Source organism: Microcaecilia unicolor, chromosome 3, assembly GCF_901765095.1.
Source record: "Microcaecilia unicolor chromosome 3, aMicUni1.1, whole genome shotgun sequence".
Taxonomy (NCBI): Eukaryota; Metazoa; Chordata; class Amphibia; order Gymnophiona; family Siphonopidae; genus Microcaecilia; species Microcaecilia unicolor.
This window is the reverse complement of record NC_044033.1, coordinates 411,089,077-411,110,600: the sequence shown is the minus strand read 5'-3', so window position 1 is coordinate 411,110,600 and position 21,524 is coordinate 411,089,077. Positions and strand designations below refer to the sequence as shown.

Here is a 21,524-nt window from a genome sequence, read left to right as displayed (position 1 = left end):
TAGTTTTTCTATTAGCTTTGGTCCCGGTGTCTTCTGTTTTATGCAGTGTCTTCTTTCCATTTGATATTTTTTCTCTCACCATGTCCGCCATCCTTCTGTGGCCTTATGCGTCCTGTCTACCATCTGTAGCCCTGTCCCTATCCTTTTTCCAGTTTCAACATCTGCCCTCAAAGTGTTCCAATCCAGCCTTTAAATTCAGCAATTTCCCCTCCATACATATCCAGCATTTCTCCTCACTCCCCTCCCCGCCATCCATGTGCATCTACTTTCTCTGTGTTCTCTCCCCTCCATCCATATCCAGCATTTCTTCTCTCTCCCTTCCACTCCATCCATGTGCATCTCCTTCCTTTATCTTTCCTTCCCTCCATCCATGTCCAACATTTCTCCTCTCTTCCCTGCACTCCATCCATGTCCAGCATTTCTCCTCTCTTCCCTCTCCTCCATCCATGTGCATCTCCTTCCTGACTTCCCTCCCCTCCATCCATCCATGTTCAACAACTCTCCATTCTCCCCTGCCCTTTCCTCCATCCATCCATATCCAGCAAATTTCCTTTCTCCCCTGCCCCCTCCATCCATCCATCCATCCATCCATGGCCAGCAATTCTCCTCTCCCCTGCCCTCTCCTCCTCTCCAGCGATCTGTTCTCTCTCCATCATGTCCAGTGATCTGTTCTCTCCCCCTGCCCTCCCCTTCTCTCCATGTCCAGCGATCTGTTCTCTCCCCCTGCCCTCTCCTCCCATCATGTCAAGTGATTCTCCCTGCCCTCCCTCAGCTCACCGACAGCCCTCCTCTCCGTTCCTTTCTCCCCCCCCCCCCCCCCCCCCCCGTTTAACCCTTTTACTCTGTGGCAGCGACGTCAGTGACGAAGAAGGCACTGCAGGCTCGCTTCTAGCTTTTCCCTTCCCTCTTCACACAGTGTCCCGCCCTCGCGGAAACAGGAAATGTATCATCGCAGAAGGTGGGACACTGTGTGAAGAGGGAAGGGAGAAGCTGGAGCCGGAGGCGAGCCCGCGGTGCCTTCTTTATCACTGATGTCCCTGCTTGTGGGACGGGTATAACTTCAGAAAATGCTACCCTAGAGGTTCTGGATTTAAGCTTTCTACCTAAGAGCCTAAATTTGGCTTCCAGAACCTCTCTCCCACATTTTCCTATGTCATTGGTACCCACATGTATCAAGACAGCCAGCTCCTCCCCAGCACTGTCTAAAATCCTATCTTGGTGACGCGTCTCGCCATCTTCGCACCAGGCAGGCAGTGACCAGGCGATCCTCGTGTCCACCAGCCACCTAGCTATCTACATGCCTAATAATTGAATCGCCAATTACAAGAGCTGTCCTAACCCTTCCCACCTGGGCACTAGCTCCTGGAGACACATCCTCGGTGCGAGAGATTATTGCATTACCTGGTGTGCTGGTTCTATCTATAGGATTACTTCCAGCCTCGCCAGGGTGATTCTCTCCTTTTAGATGGCCTCCCTCCTCCAAGGCAGCACAGGTGCTGCCAGATTGGAGGTGGGACTTCTCTATAATGTCCTGTAGGCTTCTTCTATGTACCTCTCTGAGGACTGAACTGTACCTTCTAGAGACTATCTGTTAATGCTGTGGCAGAAACCTCAAGTTTTAAAACTATGGGGAAAGGGTATGGAGACTAGCTAATAAAGTTTGTTTGCTTTTTTTTTATTTTAAAATTGTATCTGTGTTCATCAATAGCCTACAATTTTTCTTTTAAACTCTAATCTTTAAGTTGTGGAAGAAACTTCAAGTTTTAAAACTATGGGGAAAAGGGTATGGAGACTAGCTATTTTTTTTTAATTTTAAAATTCTAACTATGTTTATCAATATCCTGCAATTCCTCTTTTAAACCCTAATCTTTTAAGTTACCAAGCTCAGAATAAAATAATGTCACTTACCCACAGAGATGTCCTCTTCTCTCAGAACTTGTCAGAAAGAAAGTTGAGTGGGACCTTTCCTCTCTGTATAGTTTGAAATCTAAGACTATTTCAAACAAATCCATTGAACTAGCCCAGCAATCAAATTGCCCTTAGTAACTTTAGCAACTGTTCTGCTTCTTCACACCTTAATTAACACCAATTTCAGGTAATCTCCATGACACAGGGTCGCAGCTGAAGCAGAGTCTTTAGGGCAAAGCCAAGTCTCAGGGCAAGCAAGATGGAGAGTACAAGAGATAAAGAGGTTGTGGATGTAGGAAAGTTTGTTGCAGACAGAGTGGGCATTCCGCAGGGAAGAAGGGGGTTGAAATCTATAGGAAGGTAAAAGTAGTAGCCCGACACCACCTCCGTGGCCAACCAGACTAGGAGTATGGGAGCACAGGTAATCTCTATGATACAGGTCCACGGCTGAAGCAGAGTTTTCAGGGCAAAGTCAAGTCTCAGGGCAAGAAGATGGAGAATATGAGAGGTAAAGAGGTAGTGGATGTAGGAAAATTTGTTGCAGACAGAGCAGGCATTCCACAAAGCACATGAGAAAGGCAGGGAAGAAGGAGAGGAACATGTTCTAAATTAGTTCCCTCTTTCACCCATGTTAAACACGCTAATGACAAAGGAATGAATAAGTAATCTCTACTACTGTAATTCATTTTATATGGGCCTTAGAGCAGGCAAAGTTGATGTGTACAAGTAGTCCAGAATACTGTCAGTAAACTTATTAAAGGACACACAAAAATTTAACCACATCACCCCTCTTTTAAAAGCAGCCCATTGGCTTCCTCTACCATATTGTTTAATTTGTAAAGTTTTTCTACTGGTCTTCAAGACCCGACTGTATGGTGAACCCTGCATATCTCTCGCTCTCTCTTGTTTTTTTCTCTTTCTCTCTTGTCTCCAGGCTGATTCCTCCCTCCCCCCCCCCCCTCCAACACACAGGCACACCCACAGTTCTGTAAGGATTGCTTCTGCTGTTGCTATCAAAACAATAGTTTTCTTCTGACTGACACCGTATGGTCTCAGGAAATTTGAGTGCACAGTTCAAGAATGCCCGCACTGGTTTCAGGATCTCAAGAAAGCAGTGTGGGAGTTTCTTGAAGCACATGATTCAAATTTACTGGTGTTAGCACTATAAATCATTTTAAACCTTTTGTAGCAATGTTTCCGTAGTACTTCAGTTTGTGATTTGACTCTGTTTTGCTGAACCAAAGACATTTTCCAGTGTGAACATAAGTCGAGCAGCAGCTCAGATGAGTGTGAAAGTGAGGATGATGTACACCTCAGTGACAGTGAGGATTCTCAGCACTCGGCATTCAGCAACCAGTCTGGTTCCTCTATAGAAAAGCAATATGCATTGTCAGGTTTGTAAATAATTTTTGCTGTAATTCTCTTATCTTGCTTTAATTTTTGTTTACATGTTTCCTCCTTTACAACAGCCCTATTAAAAAAAAATCTTTGTTAGATAATTCATTTGCCAGACGAAACATTGAAAATGTTATTTTTTTTTAATTCAAAAGGCATTGTTCTTGATTTAAATGTTAAGTCCTTCTGTTTACCTTCATTTTGAATCTTGTCATCGAGGGGTGGGGGAAAATGTATAAAGTATCAACCGTGGAGCACAGTACTGTGGGGACAAATCACATAGTACCAAACCTCAGGAGAGGATTGGCAAAGAGTGAGAAGTAAATTTAGCTCAGCACTCTGGATTGGATCTCGCACACAAACTTCCCACTTGCCATCCGAAATTCAGAACAATCCTAAATTATATATACTTTATACTGAGAGTAATTTACACAAGGCTCAGATGGTATTATAAAAATGGGAAAGCTGTTTATTATACAATACTGGCAGCAAATAGCAAATGTGATCAGAGACAGTGAATTATGCAAAATCACCCAAAATGATGGTACAGTATGTTAAGTACCTGTCCAGGGAACTAAGCGCAAACTAGCCTAATCCTGAAATATCAGATATCTAACAACCTGGGCACTATCAGGCATCAAGGAGATAGCAGTTCAACCTGACAGATGCTCTGTCACGTCACTGGATCCTCAGGAGTTAGGAGCTGATGGTCTTGGTGCCAGAATGACTGGAACATGTCTGGATGTTCTTGTTCTGTCCCAGGTACAGTAAACGGGAGTTGTCGTTGCAAACAGTTTTTTTGCCTTTGTCAGCTTGGATGTCTACACATTGTCCTAGAGGCTTTCCACAGTATCTATCCTCTGCATGAGAGCTGACAATGTCCAAGTCTAAAAGGTTCACAATGTAGAATAGTGTTTCCTGGTAGTGCTCTGTGATAGTGCTTTATGCAGGGTTTTGTCCCTAAAGTATGAGTTGAAAATACTGATTAGTATTGCTGCTTTCACAAAATATTTTCAGTAAAATTTATCATGAAAATTGGTTCTTGTGTTAACAACTTGAGGGTTTTTTTTTTAATGATTTTTAGGGAATAAAGTACTTATGTTTTTGGTTTGTCCATCTGTGACACCTTTTATGAATATGAGTAGCAGTGGGCAGATGAACTAGGCAAAAACATACATTCTAGTGGGATAAAGAGTACTGCAGTAGCAGTCTGAAGTAGGCCTCGTGAGCTGAAGATGAAGAGTTAGACAGGGTTACCCAGGCCCTGCCAGCCAAAGATGAAGTTGGGTTGACAGCTGAATGTCCTGGAAGAAGAGCTCTGCCCCACTTCCTTTGCTATTCCTGTATGCCTTCTCTCTTCCATCATTACTCCCTCCCCATGTTTATTCCTATACTTTTTTGTTTTTCAACTTGTAACACAATACCTTTTTTTCTTTGTTTTTTTTCTTGTCATATGTTTTTGATCAGTGCAGTAGAAATCCCTGATGCAAGTGTTATCAGGGCAGCCCGTAAAAAACGTGAACTTGCCAGGGCTGGACGTGACTACATCGCTCTCAATACTTCAGGTGACATGCGGCAAGCAAGCAGTGAATCAGACAGTGAGGATGAAGCGGATGATCATAAAAGAAGAATTGAATTTGCTCCAAAAACAAAATCCTTGACACAGAGGATGGCAGAGGAGATATGTAAGTTCAAATTTCCTATTTAGGTGTTAAAAAGTGTGTAATGTGTACACACAGATTTTCAAATATATCTTTTTTTTGTTTTTTTTGATTGGTTTCATAAGCATGCAGTGAAAGCAGAGATATATCTTCAGTAGAAAGGTGTTGTTTAAGAGAGGAAATTATGAATTAGGTTCTTGAAGCTACACATAACATAAACTGGTATACATCCCTGAGTACTGATAGAACTAAAAAATGAACTTACAGAGCTGTTGGTAGTAATATGTAATTTATCTTGAAAATCAAGCTGGTACCAGAAAACTGGAGGGTGGCCAGTGTAACACCAATTTTTAAAAACGTTTCTAGAGGTGATCCGAGAAATTATAGACTGGTGAGCCTGACATTGGTGTCGGGCAAAATGGTAGAGACTCCACACTTGCGACTGAAGATTCATAATCCAGTGCTGTGGAAGGAACACCTTGCCTGCAGCCGAGTTGAACTGGACTCCTAGATACTTGAGCATCTGGGTGGGCTGCAGCTGACTCTTGGACATTTTGACCACCCAGCTGAGATGTTGCAGCAAGGCCACTGTGGGCAGTGACCCTCATGCCTGTTTAGCCCAAAACTTTTGTACCCCAGGGCATGCCCATATAGCATGATAGAGTGAGTACTCTGCCCACACTTGGAACACACTGAACCTTCTTGTCCTCCCATATGTGCCAACTGAGCCATGGTCATATATGCACTTAGTATCACTCTGTAACCACATTCCCTCAATTTTTCATCAGTCGTAAGGGCTGGAATGCCCCTTAAGGAAACTGCCATGTCCCAATCCTCTAAAGGATCTTCAATATCCAGTGTCCAACTATTTTTAATACTGGCATAGTCCTTACAGGATGTCCTCTTAATCATCGATTTATGGATGCCTGAAACCGTAAGCTCTTCATTTTATAGTTTCCTGAAAAAAATCGCGAACGCGGGCCCCCAAATGAATCCCCAGCAGTGGTCTATCCAGTGAAGCTATATAATGCTTAATCTGGGCATAAGTGAATCGATTCCCCCACACGGAGCTGTAATTCATCAAACGAGATATCTTCCTCACCCACCACTAACTGCTCAAGCTTCACGACCCCTATCTGTTCCCAGTTGGTAAATGTAGAATTGTCCATCCCTGCCTGAAATAAGACATTCCCCCTAACAATAAGCTGGTCTGACACATATGGGTCCCAGTTTCCCAGTCAGCATTTTCCACACCTCCCTCATTGGCTTTAACAATACGCTATCTCTAAGATGTGTGGGTACCTGATTTGGCTTAAGATGTAGCAGGGAGAATAGTTCATAAGGGGCATAATATGCCCGCTTCATATCTATAGGTGTATATTTCCTGGACTGGCTAAACCAATCCCCCAGGTGACGTAAGAGGCAAGCCTGGTTGTACACTTGCAAGTTAGGAAACCCCACTCCTCCCTGATTCCCACTACCCAGCAGCAAAGCCAGTCTGTTTTGTGTTTTTGCCAGCCCAGCAAAAACGACTAAAAATCCTGTTAAGTCTTTTTTAAATCTCGTTGTCTAACTCTCAAAGGCAGTGTTTGTAGGACATACAGCCACCTGGGAAATAGAACCATCTTTAACAAATTGATTCTACCTAACAGCGACAAAGGAAGGGTCATCCATGCTTTTCTTAGTGGCATCCAGCAGCGCTGAAATATTAAGTGTATACAATGCCAGCTCATCCATAGCCAGCCAAATACCCAGATATTTAAAAGAATTATTAGCCCACCGCAAGGGGAAGTCTCGTCCCCAATCTGCATGCAATTGTGCAAATGAAGCCAACGCCTCTGATTTCGCCAAATTCAACCGGAAACCCGCATAATCTCCATACTCCTGGAAAGTCTCTAGTAAAACCTGAAGAGATGCCTGCAGGCTTGTAAGATGTACTGAAAGGTCATCTGCATAGGCAGCAATTTTAAAGCAACAATGGCCTACTTGAACTCCCGGAATCAGGGGATTTTCCATGATATCCCGAACAAGAGGGTCCAAAGTCAGTACAAAAAGAAGTGGCGACAAAGGACATCCCTGCTTTGTTCCTCTCTGTATTAGAAAGCTCTCAGATTCCAGTCCATTAAACCAAATCTTGGCTTTAGGATTAGAGTACAATGCTTTGACCGCTGAAACGAACCGCCCTGGAAACCCATATGCTTCCAGTGAGGCAAAAAGAAAATCCCAGTACACCCGGTCAAAGGCCTTTTCCACGTCAAAGCTGATCAGTAATGACTGCAGCTGCCACTGTCTGCCAAATTCTAAAGATGTCAAAATTCTTCTCAAATTTTTTTGCCACTGATCTCCCACCTACAAAGCCAACTTGGGATTCATGCACTAAACTAGGTAAATAATGCCCCATTCTGTTAGCCATAATCTTAGCTTCATAATTTAACAAGGATATGGGCCGGTAGAAAGCCAATTCCACCAGATCCTTCCCGGGTTTAGGTAGAGCTATGATTTGCGCCGAGGCAAGAGTAGGTGATATTCGTTCTAAGTCCACCTTTTAGTCAAACACCTCGTGATTGGGGCTACTATTTGTGCACCCATTAACTTATAAAATTCCACTCGAAGGCCATCGGGACCCAGGGTTTCTTTGTAAAGGGCTCCTAGCTATAACCAAGCCACCTCTTCTTCCTGAATTGGGGCGTTAAGGCATGCGACCGCCAACTGCGTGAGAGAAGGTCAATTTAAATTCCCCAAGTACATCTGGCTGGGAAGGCCTTCCTGCAGAGCAGAGTAAAAAGAGTACAATAATAATCTCTAAAAGGCTTACAAATCTGTTCATCTGACCTTAACCGACCTCCTTTACCATCACTAAGTATAAGAACTCTGCTCTCGGCCCCTTTAGGGTGAATAAGCCTTGCCATTAAGCCTCATTCTTTGTTGCCATAGCGATGTAACTGGTAACGATAGTATAATTGGGACTTCAATGCCCGGCTATGTAAAAGCTCATTTAAAGACGTCTGCAATTCTATCATCCATTGTTTATGAGCTTCCGCATGTGTTAAACCAAATTGCTTCCGTGCCCGGCACAACTGTGAGCGCAATCTCAAAATGTCTCTATCCTTAACTTTCTTAACATGATGTGAGTAGCTGATAATTTTTCCCTGCAGCACTGCTTTCGCTGGTTCCCAAAACAGAATAGGGTCTCCCTCAGGTTCTGCATTCTGCAGTGCATAATTTTTCCAGACATCTATTAGTTTTTCTCTAAATATTACATCCTTATACAAGTCCAAAGGAAACATCCAACGCCTAAGGCCTGTATCTCTAGTATTAGCCTTCCAGTCCATCCAAATCCAGGCGTGATCCGAAATAACGTATGGTTTTCTACCTTAGAGACTTCACCAAACAATCTCCTCAAGATCAACAAGTAATCTATACGTGACTGGGTCGAACGCGCTCTCCAACAGTGTGTATAATCCCTGTCCAAGGGGTGTAATACTCGCCAAGCATCCACCAAGTCTAACAACTGGCTCAAGTGAAGCAGACCCGTATTATGAAGTAGGGCGGAGATTGCTTGGGGAGCGATCGGTCCAGAAAGGGGTCCCACACTGCATTGAAATCTCCCACCATCAACTCCATAGGCTGATATCTTATCAGGAGATTAGACAACTTTTGATTAAAAAAATTTTTCATACTGATTAGGGGCATATATATTGCATATAAGCACTTTCCGATGGTTAATTACCGCCTCTACCAGCAGATACCTGCCCTGCGGGTCCACTGCCAATGTTCCTGCTATCCCTTTTTTAACCAAAATAGCAACCCCCCCCCCTTTTTTTCTTCTGGGCCTAGGCCACCACACACTGCCCAACCCACCAGGTTTGGAACTTAGCATGTTCCAGGTTATTAAGATGAGTCTCCTGAAGTAGAGCAATGTCAACCCTATTTCTGTGCAAATGCTGCAGTATCTTGGACCTCTTTATTGGATAATTTATCCCCCCTACATGCCATGTAACCACTTTTTACCATTGCATTGTTATATCAAATATCTCTGTATACACAATTAATATCTGAATTCCAGGAGGGATGTCCCAGCGAGCATTCCCCCCCCCCAAGACCACAGTCTCCCAGTCCCCAAGCCAGCCCTCAGCTTCCAATCATACTCTTCTTGTTATACCTCCAGCTGTCCAATTCTATTATGCCCCTTGACCCTGCACAACAAACCAAATCGTCCTCAACCCCCACCCCCCCCCTTTCCCTCAGTCCCAAAAGACCTCGTTCCCCCCACAGGAACTAGCACTTGTAACGTTTTCCCTGCGTAACCCCCCAACAACATAACTGGTATTAAATCTTCAAACCTAACATTCCCACCAAAAGCCAAAAAAAACCCCCAAATAAAACCACTTTCCCATATCCATACATATAGACACTGTGTGTTCATTTTCATCCAATATTAATAACCACTAGGTATGATAGAGCTGCACCTAAATAGTCTATCAAGTTACCCTGCAAAAGAAAGAGGGGGAAAACCCCCCCCAACAAGAATTCTGTATATATTGTAAGTGCCCGTTAACCCACTCTAATAACTTCAGGTAATGTATTGGCTACCTTAGCAGTCTAACGGGTAATCTCAATTAAATCACAGATGCAGTAAGATCCTTTTAATGAAGACTCCATATTCAGTTCGTATTCAGAAGGAGGGTAACACTGTATAGACCCACAAAACCTCGCCAATGCTCCTCTTCCCTCCCTGTCGAACCTTAGGTAGTCTACTCAGCTCCCTGGATCCCCAATCAACTAGGGGAAGCCAGAACTAAATCATTGATGACTCTGTAGGGAAATACTCCATTTGGTCCCCAGTGTCTATGGCTTCCTGGGTATTCAAGTAAATCTTTTAGCATTGCAATCCATCAGTCATTGTTATATTCAAAGGTATAAGGAATATATGTAAAACAAACAAAAAAACCTCAAAGTTCACGGCAGATTCTAAGGCTGCTATCTCCCACTTACATTGTGTTTCCTTATGTACCATATTCAAATGTACGAGTCTCCAGAGTACAAGGCAAAAACCCTTTCATGACTTCTCTAACAGGTAGGTATGATTCGTAGAAACCAGTCCATCATCCTTTAGTAATCTCCTTCGCTTTCCCAGGTGTTCTCTCTCCCTCTATACGCGTTAGAAACGCCTGAGAGTCTTCCACCACATCAAAGGCTCAGGTATCTCTATTATGAGTAATCTTCAGGGTGGCAGGGTAAAGCAGGGCAAAACGAACTTTGAGCGAGTGTAATTTCGAGCATATGGGGGTAAATCATTTCCTCTTTGCCGCCACCCCTGTGGAGTAATCCTGAAAACGTTTCACAGCATGGTTTTCAGAGCTCAGCTTTTTACCCATCCTCAGCTCCTGCAAAATTGCCTGCTTATGTACATAGTTTAGAACACGAAGCATGACCACTGTAGGTCTTGCCTGCTCGTCTCTCCGGGGTCCCATCTGATGAGCTCTCTCAATCCGCAGTGGCCCCAAGGAGTCTGGGAAATGAAGTTCTTTAGAAAGCCATTGTTCTAAACAGCCAATGAGCTCATTGTCCTTTCTTGATTTTGACAAGCCAACTAAATGGAGATTATTTTGGCGGGACCTGTTTTCTAGGTCATCCACCTTCGCTTCCAGAGCAGTTAGCTGATTCTTAATTAAGGTCTGTGTCTCCTTCACCATGGTCACTCTGTCTTTCACCTCACTCGTGCACGTCAAACATGCTGCATAGTCCTGCGCCAGATATTCTAGCTGGGTATGTAGCCTCTCCAATTTCGTATCTATAGGCGCCAATCTATGCTCTAGTAGGTCTTCCATTACTGAAGACATCTCCGCGGTGATTTCCGCAATCCATGTGGAAGACATTGTGTGTCCCGCTGTGCTCGGGGGCACCGCCATCTTGTCCTCTGCAGGCCTGCCGCAGACTTTATCTTTGTCTTTATGCACACTTCGTGTCACTATTCCTTGCCACCTCTTGCCTCGCCTGTTCCCAAGATGTTTATCTATGACTTCCCTCTCTCCGAAGTGGTTTTCGTGGGGTTTAGGATATTATTTAGTGCTGGAGGGTCCGCAGGGAGCCAGAGCAGTTCTCTTCAGTGACTTCCTCCGGTCATGACGTCATGTGCTCCTCTGATTTGTTTTAAATTTACTACTTTTTAGCTTCATTGCGTGCCCCCTTGTCCTAGTAATTTTGGAAAGAGTAAACAAGCGATTCATGTCTAACTGTTCTGTTCCACACCTTATTTTATAGATCTCTATCGTATCTCCCCTCAGCCATCTGTTCTCCAAGCTGAGGCACCCTAGCCGCTTTAGCCTTTCCTCATAGGGAAGTCATTCCATCCACTTTATCATTTTCGTCGCCCTTCTCTTTACCTTTTCTAATTCCACTATATCTTTTTTGAGATGCAGTGGCCAGAATTGTACACAATATTCGAGGTTCGGTCGAACCATGGAGCAATACAAAGGCATTATAACTTCCTCATTTTTGTTTTCTATTCCTTTCCTAATAATACCTAACATTCTTTTTGCTTTCTTATCCGCTGCTGCACACTGAGCAGAATGTTTCAATGTATCGTTAACGATGATGTCTAGATCCTTTTCCTGGTCAGTGACTGCTAACCTGGAACCTTGCATCACATAGCTATAGTTGGGTTCCTCTTTCCCACATGCATCACTTTGCACTTGTTCACATTAAACGTCATCTGCCATTTGGATGCCTAGTCTTTCAGTTTCGTAAGGTCCTCTTGTAATTTTTCACAATCCTTTTTCAATTTCTCCATTGAGAATACTGACCATTTAACCCTTCTCTCTGTTAACCAGTTTTTTAATCTACAATAGAACACTACCTCCTATCCCATGACTTTCCAGTTTCCTCAGAAGTCTAAATCCATGTTGGGTTTGTCTCATTAATCTATGTGTATGTATAAGCTCTGTAATTTTGTTCTTTATAATAGTCTGTACCATTTTGTCCAGCACCAACATCAGGCTTACCGGTTTGTAATTTCCCGGATCACCTCTGGAACCCTTTTTAAAAATCAGCGTTGCATTGGCCATCCACCAGTCTTCCAATGCTTTGCTTTTATTTTAAAGATAAATTACATATTACTAAAAACGGTTCTGGAAGTTCATTTTTCAATTCTATGAATACTCTGGGATGTATACCATCCGGTCTAGGTGATTTGCTACTCTTCAATTTGTGATATTGCTCCATTACATCTTCCAGGGTTACAGAGACATGATTCAGTTTCTCTGACACTTCAGCACTGAATACCATTTCTGGCACTGGTATCTCTCCCACATCTTCCTAGGTGAAAATCTAAGCAAAGAATTTATTTAATCTTTCCGCTATTCCTTGTCTTCCCTCAGTATCTCTTTTACCGTCGGTCATTTAGCAGTCCAACTGATCCTTTTGCCGGCTTCTTGTTTTTAATTTACCTAAAAAACAAACACTTTTTTACTATGTATTGCCTCCAGTACAATCTTCTTTTCAAAGTCTCTTTGCCTTCTTTATCAGCGCTTTGCATTTGACTTGCCATTCCTTATGCTGTTTCCTGTTATTTTCAATCAGATCCTTCTTCCATATTCTTAAGGATTTTCTTTTAGCTCTAATAGCTTCTTTCACCTCACTTTTAACCATGTTGGCTATCATTTGGTCTTCCTTCCTCCTTTTTTAATACATGGAATATATTTGGCCTGGGCTTCCAAGATGGTATTTTTGAACAGCATCCGCGCCTGATTTAAATTTCTGAACATGCTGCATCATTGCAAGACAGTCTTTCAAATGCAGTTTGGTATATATATTCTTGTACCTTCTTTTGCATGAATGTACCCCTTTCCTATCCAAGTTTTGAAGTTTTGGTTGTTTTCTTTATGTATTTAAGTTTTTGACTCTATACACTGCTGTGCTCTGCCCTGGCAGTTAGAGCGGTTTATCAAATCTAAATAAACATATATGCTGATCTCAACTTCGTTAAATGTTTCAGACACATCCATCTACTTGCTGTAATGATGCTACTGAACTCTATTATTCTGTCTCACTATGTTTTCAAATGTAAGCCACATTGAACCAGAGTTTGCTTGGGATAATGTGGGATATAAATATATATTCCTTAGCGTCCCTCTGGACCGGACCAGGATTGGTTGTGCTCGCCTACCATCAGTCCAATCCTGGTCCGGTCCAGAGGGACTAAAGGAAAGCAAATTAGCAGGTAAGATCTAATTTCTCCTTTTTTAAAATCCTTTCACTTTTTAAGGTCCTACCTATCCAACTGGATGGTGATGGCACAAGGAAAGCAAGTTTGGTCCAGTGAAGACTAACTCCAAATAACTTGTTCTTTAGCTGGGCTCTAGTATTACCATATTGCAAATGTGACCGTGCCATACCTTTGTGGTTATGTTCCACTAATAAGTTAAATGATTAACTAGCTTTCTTGAAAGGATTATATAAGCTTTGGATGAATGACTAGGAACCAAAACATATACTTATATATGCAATATCACTATTTCTCATGTACAGCCACAGAACAACCTTTTAGATGTGGATAGTGTTCACAGTAAGCTCCTTTTATTATCGACCAGATAGAAGAGATAAGATCCTGCTATTTTTAGCATTAAATATCAGCTTCAAAACTCTAGATCAGGGGTTCTCAACCCTGTCCTTGGGACACACTGGTTTTCAACATAACCATGATGAATACACAAGAGAGATTTGCATACAGCGGAAGCAGTGAATGCAGAGATACTTCATGAATATTCATGATAGGTATCCTGAAAAGCTGACTGGTTGGGTATATCCCAAGGATTGGATTGAGGATCCCTGCTCTAGATGTAGCTAACTTTTTTATATGCTGTTTGAGCTCCTTCACTGAAATGTTTTTCTACTTCTGCTTTGCAAATAGTGAGAAAATGCAATTATGCTGTTTGGCATGCATTCTGCAGCATTGACATTTTGGCAGGAAAATCTTAAAGTAGATGTTAATTTGTACATTTACTAGTTGGATCTCTGAAGGCCATTCATGTGGTTCTTTTACGACCTAGCAGTTTCTTCCTGCCTGTGTCAGCTTTTCAGAACTGGGATACAGAAGCCTTCATTTTCAGCTACCCGTTGATTTTTTTCTTTATTTTGATTTCATTCCAACTTTCTTCAGTCCATACATTTCAGTGACAGTCCTTGGCTAGGGTCGTGGTCTTATTTAGGGAGCCCTGCAATCATGGGTTTTAAGTCTGGTCACTAGTAATTGGCATTGCGTAGTGACTGACCCTTTGGCCGACTGTGGATGTTACATGTTTAGCATTTCCATACCTATCTGACCTGAGGAGCTGAAGGCCTGAACCAGCAAGTGAACTCTGATCTCTCTGAATGGCAGTACTGTGCTCCACTGCTTGGCCACTGGCTACTAAGATGCTGCCAGTACTTTTATATTTAGGAGGCTGTTGTGGAGCTTTACCATTTTTGCATGTGATGTCTATGGCTTGCCTTATTATGACTTTTCCCTTTTCTGTGTTTTTGGGAAAGAAGCTTCCTAAATCACACTTAGAATTCACTACACTAGCAATAATAATATTGGTACTGCTATTATGAACTCTTATTTTTTTTATTTTTTTTATTTTAAGTTTATGATTTTATTGTAATTAGGTAGCTCGTGTCAACATGGTGCAGATCTTGTGCTGTAGCTAAAAATGTTGTGTTAGTATATCTTGTGGAATTCTTGTTTTGCTAGTCTGTTTATAAATATTATAGACTCTTAATTTTCCATAGCATCTTTGGAAAATGACGAAGAAAGTGAGGAAAGCCAAGATGATAATGAAACTCAGGAAATGTGGGAACAGCAACAACTAAGGAAAGCAGTTAAAATATTTCAGGTAATCCACTTGGAACTGCTGCAGTAGACCAAGGGCAGGAAAATCAGCAGTGACCTTGGTGGCTGCTGCTCAGTAATGGCTGCTGCTCAGTGGTTCTGGCATCTTCTTATCATTATGGCAGCACTTTGTCATTCCGCACCTTCCATCCCAGAGTGTGCACTTTATATCATGCAGGACAAGGTGTGGCACCAGCCTTGACAGTTAAGGAGGAAGATGTGGCCTGAGGTGCTGTGGATGTCTAGGGTGGGAGGTTGAGTGAGGAAATAGAAGGAAGGAGAGTAAGTAAAGGATACAAGGGAGGGGGACAGAGGAATAGTAGGAGATAAAGGAGCGAGGATGGGAATGAGACAAGTGAGTGGTTGGAGGAGCTGTGGAGTATGAGTGGATTGTCCTCTCCTCCCCCTTTACCCTTCTTTCTTCCCCAGTGTAGAAAACTACGATTTTCCTCCTCCCCCAAAGAAAAAGAAACAAATAATTTAATTAAGCTCAGATAAAAGCAATTTTCTGGCATTTTTATTTTATAAAATAAAAAAGTAAATATGCAGATTTATGAAAAGTTTCTGTGTAATTGCCTCCGAATTTTGAGTGTTTGTTAGCTCAGTGTTCCCCAAACCTGGTCCTGGAGTCACCCCAGCTAGTCAGGTTTTCAGGATACCCACAATGAATATTCAGGAGAGAGCTTTGCATGCGCTACCTCCACTGTATGCAATTCTAGCTCATGAATATTCATTATGGATATCCTGAAAACATGACTGGCTGGGGCACCTCCAGGACTAGGTTTGGGAACCACAGGGTTAGCTCATTGGGCTGGACAAGTCACTTAACCCTCCTTTATCCTGCCTAGATACAAAAACCTAGATTGTGAGCCTACCAGAGACAGGAAAAGTAGCTGTATGTAATAGTAAACCACTTTGTACTACAGAACTGCGGTATATCAAGAATGTAATAAACATAAATATAAGCCACTTGGTAGTGTTTTTGTGTTGTTGGAATGGACACATTTTTACATGCAGGATAAGTTGTCCCCCCCCCCCCCCCCCCCCAGTGCAGCTTTTCTGTTTCTAATGAGTTTGTTTACATTTAACCAGCAAGAACAGAACGCATGCTGATGATTTAGTAATGTAAGCCACACTACTGACTTCCTATTGCAGGAGAAAGTATGGCATGAGAAGCTGTAAACATGAAATAGAAAAAAAAACATTGTCTCTGATGCGTTCAGTAGTCTTTGCATGTTTTGTACCTGACTTATTGGTAGAGTATATAGATTTTTATTGGAAGGAAAATATATGGTAATGCTTTGCGATCCTTTAGGGAAGTGACCTGGATGTTTTCACATCGCATAACTCTCACCATGTGAAGATCAAACGTGAGCCCCCAATACTGCCACCTGTGAACCTTGAAATTATAAAGAAGAGATTGTCTACAAGGTAAAAAATAAATGTCCTTTAATTTTGCAAACCTTTATTTATATGAAGGACTTTTTTTGTTGTAGAGTTTTATCCTTTCATGTAAGAATACTGGAGAGTTGGATATTGTTTGGGAGCCTAGTTTATAGGGTGGTAATGGAGAACTACTTTGCTATCTACTACTGGTATGGGAATTTAAGTGCCTGTGTCTGGACTGGTTTGGCAGCACACAAGGAAAGAAAATTAGTAGTCAATATATAATTTTTTCTTATGCAGGTAAGAGCTTGGTGTCTACAGTCTGTGTTCTGTAATATTAGAAAAATATTCAATGTGTGTGTATATATATATATATATATATATATATATTTTTTTTTTTTTTGTTACATTTGTACCCCGCGCTTTCCCACTCATGGCAGGCTCAATGCGGTAGGCAATGGAGGGTTAAGTGACTTGCCCAGAGTCACAAGGAGCTGCCTGTGCTGCGAATCGAACTCAGTTCTTCAGTTCCCCAGGACCAAAGTCCACCACCCTAACCACTAGGCCACTCCTCCACTTATGAGCTTTCAAGGTACATTTAGAATGGAGGTAGTTCTGTACCGATAACTTTAAACCATGTTTACCTAGGCCTGAAGAAGTTAGGTGTATATAGTAAAACCAATGTGTATATAGATGTTTAAAAGCATGTTTTATTTTGTTCTGAAACAGCGTATTTAGATATAGGTTAATGTGTTTAAATGTTTTAAGTATTTTTTTTTCCTACTAGGTTAAAATCTCTTCAGGAAATTCATCGGTCGCATCAGAGGGAATATGAAAAAGTAGTACATGATATTGAAAGGTCCAAAAGTGTTATCACAGATTTAGAACAATCAAACAGTGCTGCGAATTACAAGTTCTACAAGACTATGAAAACATACATAGAAAACTTAGCAGACTGCCTGAATGAAAAGGTGATTGAAATTTGTGTGCTATATTAGGGGAGACCTAAGTAATAACTCTTTTGCTCATTTGTCTGTTTCTTCATCTACAAGAACAGGCAGTGGCTGCAGTATGTTGCTCTAGTTTGATGCTTGGCAAATAGTATATTAAATTATTCTAGAGCTTCATTTTCTCTAAAACAAAATGTTTTTCTGAAATGGGAAAAACATTTTGGGGGAAAAACGCTGATCGTAGGTGAGTTAGTTTTTTTTTTTTTTCCGTTTGTTTCTTTCCTATGTTCCCGAATAATGCCACTTGGGCTGAGAAAAAATTATTTTCACTAGTCTCTACCTGAAATTTAGCTTTTCATTCAATAATGAATGTAGACAGCAAAGTAATTTATGGTGTCTAGACTTCAAAATTGATTAACTTCAATAAATCCCACTATCTAAAATGATCATACCCTAAAAAAAGTAACACCAGAGTACATTTGGCTTGTGTGTGAAGTACCTTTTTCTCCAAGTGTGTAATTCATAATGGTTAACATATTTGTGTGCTTTCTTAATGTTAATATTTTGACAACTGTATTTGAGCATAATGGATTTCCTTTGTAATGAAATAATAGATATTGTATTCTGCGTTTAAATACAGGGTCTTTAGGTTTCACCAGACTCAAAGGGAAGCATAGTACAAAAAAAATAACTCCTGTTCTAATACCTGTCCCTAGTTGTCCCCATAGCACTTGGAGGGTCCTACCAAGCCCTATTCAGGCTTTGCACCTATGCTTAGACTCCTACATGGGCAAACTCCTTTCTACAAACTGGAGTTCTGCTTGCCTCTAGGCAAGTATCCTGCCCCACAGGTTATTCCTTTGTGTACTTTTGGTGTACTGAGGCACCAGCCATTGCATGGAATACAAAAAAATCATACTGGCAAGTAATCCTAAAAGTTTATTCCCCCTATCATCAAGCCGATCAATCCATAGACTGGTGGGTTGTGTCCATCTACCAGCAGGTGGAGATAGAGAGCAATCTTTTGCCTCCCTATAAGTGGTCATGTGCTGCCGGAAATTCCCCAGTATGTTCTCTATCTCAGCAGGTGTGTGGTCGCACAGCAGCAGCTCTGGCTAGGTCTCCAAGCCTAATTGTTTAGGTTTTGTTGAGTACCTGGGGTTGAGGGCTCTTCGTGAGCAAGTGCAAACCTGGTGGTGCCAGGTCCCTCCTTTTCTTCCCCCTCCTGCTGGCTCCGTTAAAAAAAAAATTAAAAAAATATATTTTAACAACGTTCAAAAAGGACGTTCATTTGCAGCTGCTCACTGGAACAAGTCGTCGGAGCAAGAAGCAGGTAATTTTTACCTTTTACTAGCGGGCAGGGGGTTCCCTGAACGGTCTCCACGTGGCTATGGCCTCGGATGGCAAGGGCGCGAAAAGACGCTCCCCGGTATGCGTTCGCGCGCCTAGCGGGGGAATCGAAGGTGAAGTCGCCCTTTTTGGGCGCCCTTTCGGAGCTGGGAGAGTTCCCCGGTTTTTCCTCCGGCGCGGCGGCCTTTCCCGCCTTAGGCGCCCATCCCCCGCTGGCCGCCCTCCCGGTCGTGATCGGCCATGCTGCTCGGACGGTGTCTTCTTGGGCCGTCCTCGAGGGGGGAGACGTTAACAGCTTGGTCGTCCTTGACTCGGGCGACGGTAAAAAGTCGGCGAAATTAAAGCACCATTCTTCCCGCGCGGCTCCTCAGAGTTTCGCACCGGATGCCATTTTGGACGCACAACATGCCTCTCCCCCCGCTCCTGGGAGCGCAGGTGGAGGGCGCCTCTAGGGCCGTGGTACAGGCTGCAGAAATGCACAGACTGGGGAGTTTCCTGAGTTCATTTTGCTGCTGCATCAGGCCTTTCTTATGCAGAATGCTGCCCCTGCTTCCCTCTCTGATAGGGGTGATGAGGCCTCTATGCTCAAGCGCCCTCGGGTGGATCTTCTACCCCCGGGGGACTCGGTCTCCTCTGATGTGGATGACGGCAGCGTGTCTGAGTTCTCCTAGAGATCCTTAGCGGACTCTATGGAAGAGACTGATCCTCGCTCGGATGGAGCGGATGACCCCTCTGCAGCGCGGCTTTTTCGCTCAGAGGATTTGCCCAACCTGCTTGTGCAGGCCATGAGCATTTTGAAGATTGCCTCTCCAGAGGAAGGCCTTCTCTCAGCCTCTACTGGCTCCGCCATTATGCTGGGAATGAAGCGCCCGCCTAGAACCTTCCACGTTCATGAAGCCATGCAGACCTTAATTTCAGCGCAATGGGATGCCCCTGAAGCGAGCCTGAAAGTAGCCAGAGCTATGTCCCATCTGTACCCCTTGCCTGAGGGGGAACGGGAAGCCTTTGTCTGGCCCACGGTAGATTCCTTAATCACGGCCGTGACTAAGAAAACGGCGCTGCCGGTGGAAGGTGGCACTGCCCTGAAGGACGCTCAGGACAGGAGAATGGAGGCGGCCTTAAAGTCGTCCTTTGAGGCGGCCGCTCTGAGTTTGCAAGCCTCGGTTTGCGGCTCTTACGTGGCTAGGGCGTGCCTGACCGTTTTGCAGCGGGCTTCCTCCTCAGATCCATCCTGGAGGGCGGAATGGCCGACCCTGGAGTCAGGTTTGGCCTACTTGGCAGACTTGCTGTATGATGTTTTGAGAGCCTCGGCCAAAGGTATGGCTCAGACGGTCTCTGTGCGGCGGTGGCTCTGGCTTAAGCACTGGTCTGCTGACCATGCCTCTAAATCTCGCCTAGCCAAGTTGCCTTTTAAAGGCAAGCTGCTCTTTGGGGACGAGCTGGACAAGATCGTGACGGAGCTCGGCACGACCAAGGGCAAGAGGTTGCCGGAGGTCAGGACTCGGGCCGGCAGTGCTCGTCCTGGTTCCTCTAAGGGCTGATTCCAGGAAGCCCGTCGGTATCGCCCGGGCAAGTCTGCCTCCTCTGCCTCCGCTTCCTTCAAACGGAACTTCTCCCCCAAGCAGCATTCCTTTCGCAGGGACTGCCGTCCCGGAGGTTCGCCCTCCGGCCCACCCCCATGGTCGCGTACCCAATGACGGGGACCTGGTCCATGGCCCAGTGCAGATAGGAGGAAGGTTGTCCTCGTTTCTGGGCGAGTGGACCAGGGTAACTTCAGACGCTTGGGTTCTGGAAGTCATCAGAGACGGCTACAAGCTAGAGTTCTGCCGACCCCTAAGAGACGGGTTTGTAAACTCTCCTTGCAAGTCTCAGGTCAAAGCAGCTGCCATGCAGCAGACTTTGAGCAACCTGATCCACCTGGGTGCTGTGGTCCCGGTGCCAGTAGATCAGCTTGGCAAGGGGCGCTACTCCATTTACTTTGTGGTGCCAAAGAAAGAAGGATCTGCTCGGCCTATTCTCGACCTCAAGGGAGTCAATCGGGCCTTGAAAGTTCGGCACTTCCGGATGGAGACCCTCCGCTCCGTAATAGCTGCGGTGAAAAAGGGAGAATTCCTGGCATCCCTGGACATCATGGAAGCTTACCTACATATTCCCATCTGGCCGCCTCATCAGCGCCTTCTGCACTTTGCAGTACTGAGCCGACACTTCCAGTTCAGAGCCCTCCCGTTCGGGTTGGCTACGGCTCCGCGGACCTTCTCCAAAGTAATGGTGGTCATCGTGGCCTACCTCCGCAAGGAGGGAGTGCAAGTCCATCCCTATCTGGACGACTGGCTGATCCGAGCCCCTTCCTATTGTAACCAGGTACCTCTCTTGTGCAGCCAAGGATAGAACAATCTCCTCCAGCCACAGGCTCCCGGTACAGTGAAGAAACAGATGTCCACCAGTAACTTCAATCTTAAGAACTTTTATTCCATGCAGGTTTCTAGTACATAGTTCCAATAGCAGCATAGCACATACCAGGATTCAATACAGGGTTACAGGCTTCAGTCTGGGCTCTTTATCCAGTGCACAATAAATAGTAATTCAATTCCCAAGACAAACAGTTCTTTCAGTTCATCATCACAGTTCAGTCACCAAGCAGCATTTTCTACCTTCTATCCTCTTTACCTTCAGGAGAGTTCAATATTTTAGGGACTCCTCCTACCCAAGGGTTTTCCCCTGCATCAGCTTCACAGTGAATTCAATACTTTTGGGACTTCCTCTCACCCAAGGAATCTCAGCCTGCTTCAGTACTTTAGGGACCTCCCTGCCCAAGGATTTTCAGCCTGCAAATACTTATCTCCTTCTGCTTCTCTCTCCTGAACTGAACTCCACTGCTGGGACTTCATCCCACCTGCCTAATCAATCCCTGGCTTCAGCTACCACCACCAATCATTCTCCTTCCCTTAGCTTCCTCACACCCAAACCAGCTGAGTGAAGCATTAGACTAATGAGACCAATGAT

At 43.8% G+C, this 21,524-nt stretch overlaps 1 protein-coding gene across 1 annotated transcript in view; it reads left to right on the top strand.

The window, feature by feature from the left end:
* The window catches only part of GCFC2 (GC-rich sequence DNA-binding factor 2), a 111,799-nt gene that overhangs the window by 16,825 nt on the left and 73,450 nt on the right, over positions 1-21,524 (top strand). Inside the window, exons 3-7 of the mRNA XM_030198793.1 lie at positions 3,153-3,302; positions 4,776-4,988; positions 14,736-14,839; positions 16,151-16,266; positions 17,009-17,192. Of these exons, the coding sequence (XP_030054653.1) occupies positions 3,153-3,302; positions 4,776-4,988; positions 14,736-14,839; positions 16,151-16,266; positions 17,009-17,192 (767 nt within the window). The remainder of the gene's footprint in view (positions 1-3,152; positions 3,303-4,775; positions 4,989-14,735; positions 14,840-16,150; positions 16,267-17,008; positions 17,193-21,524) is intronic.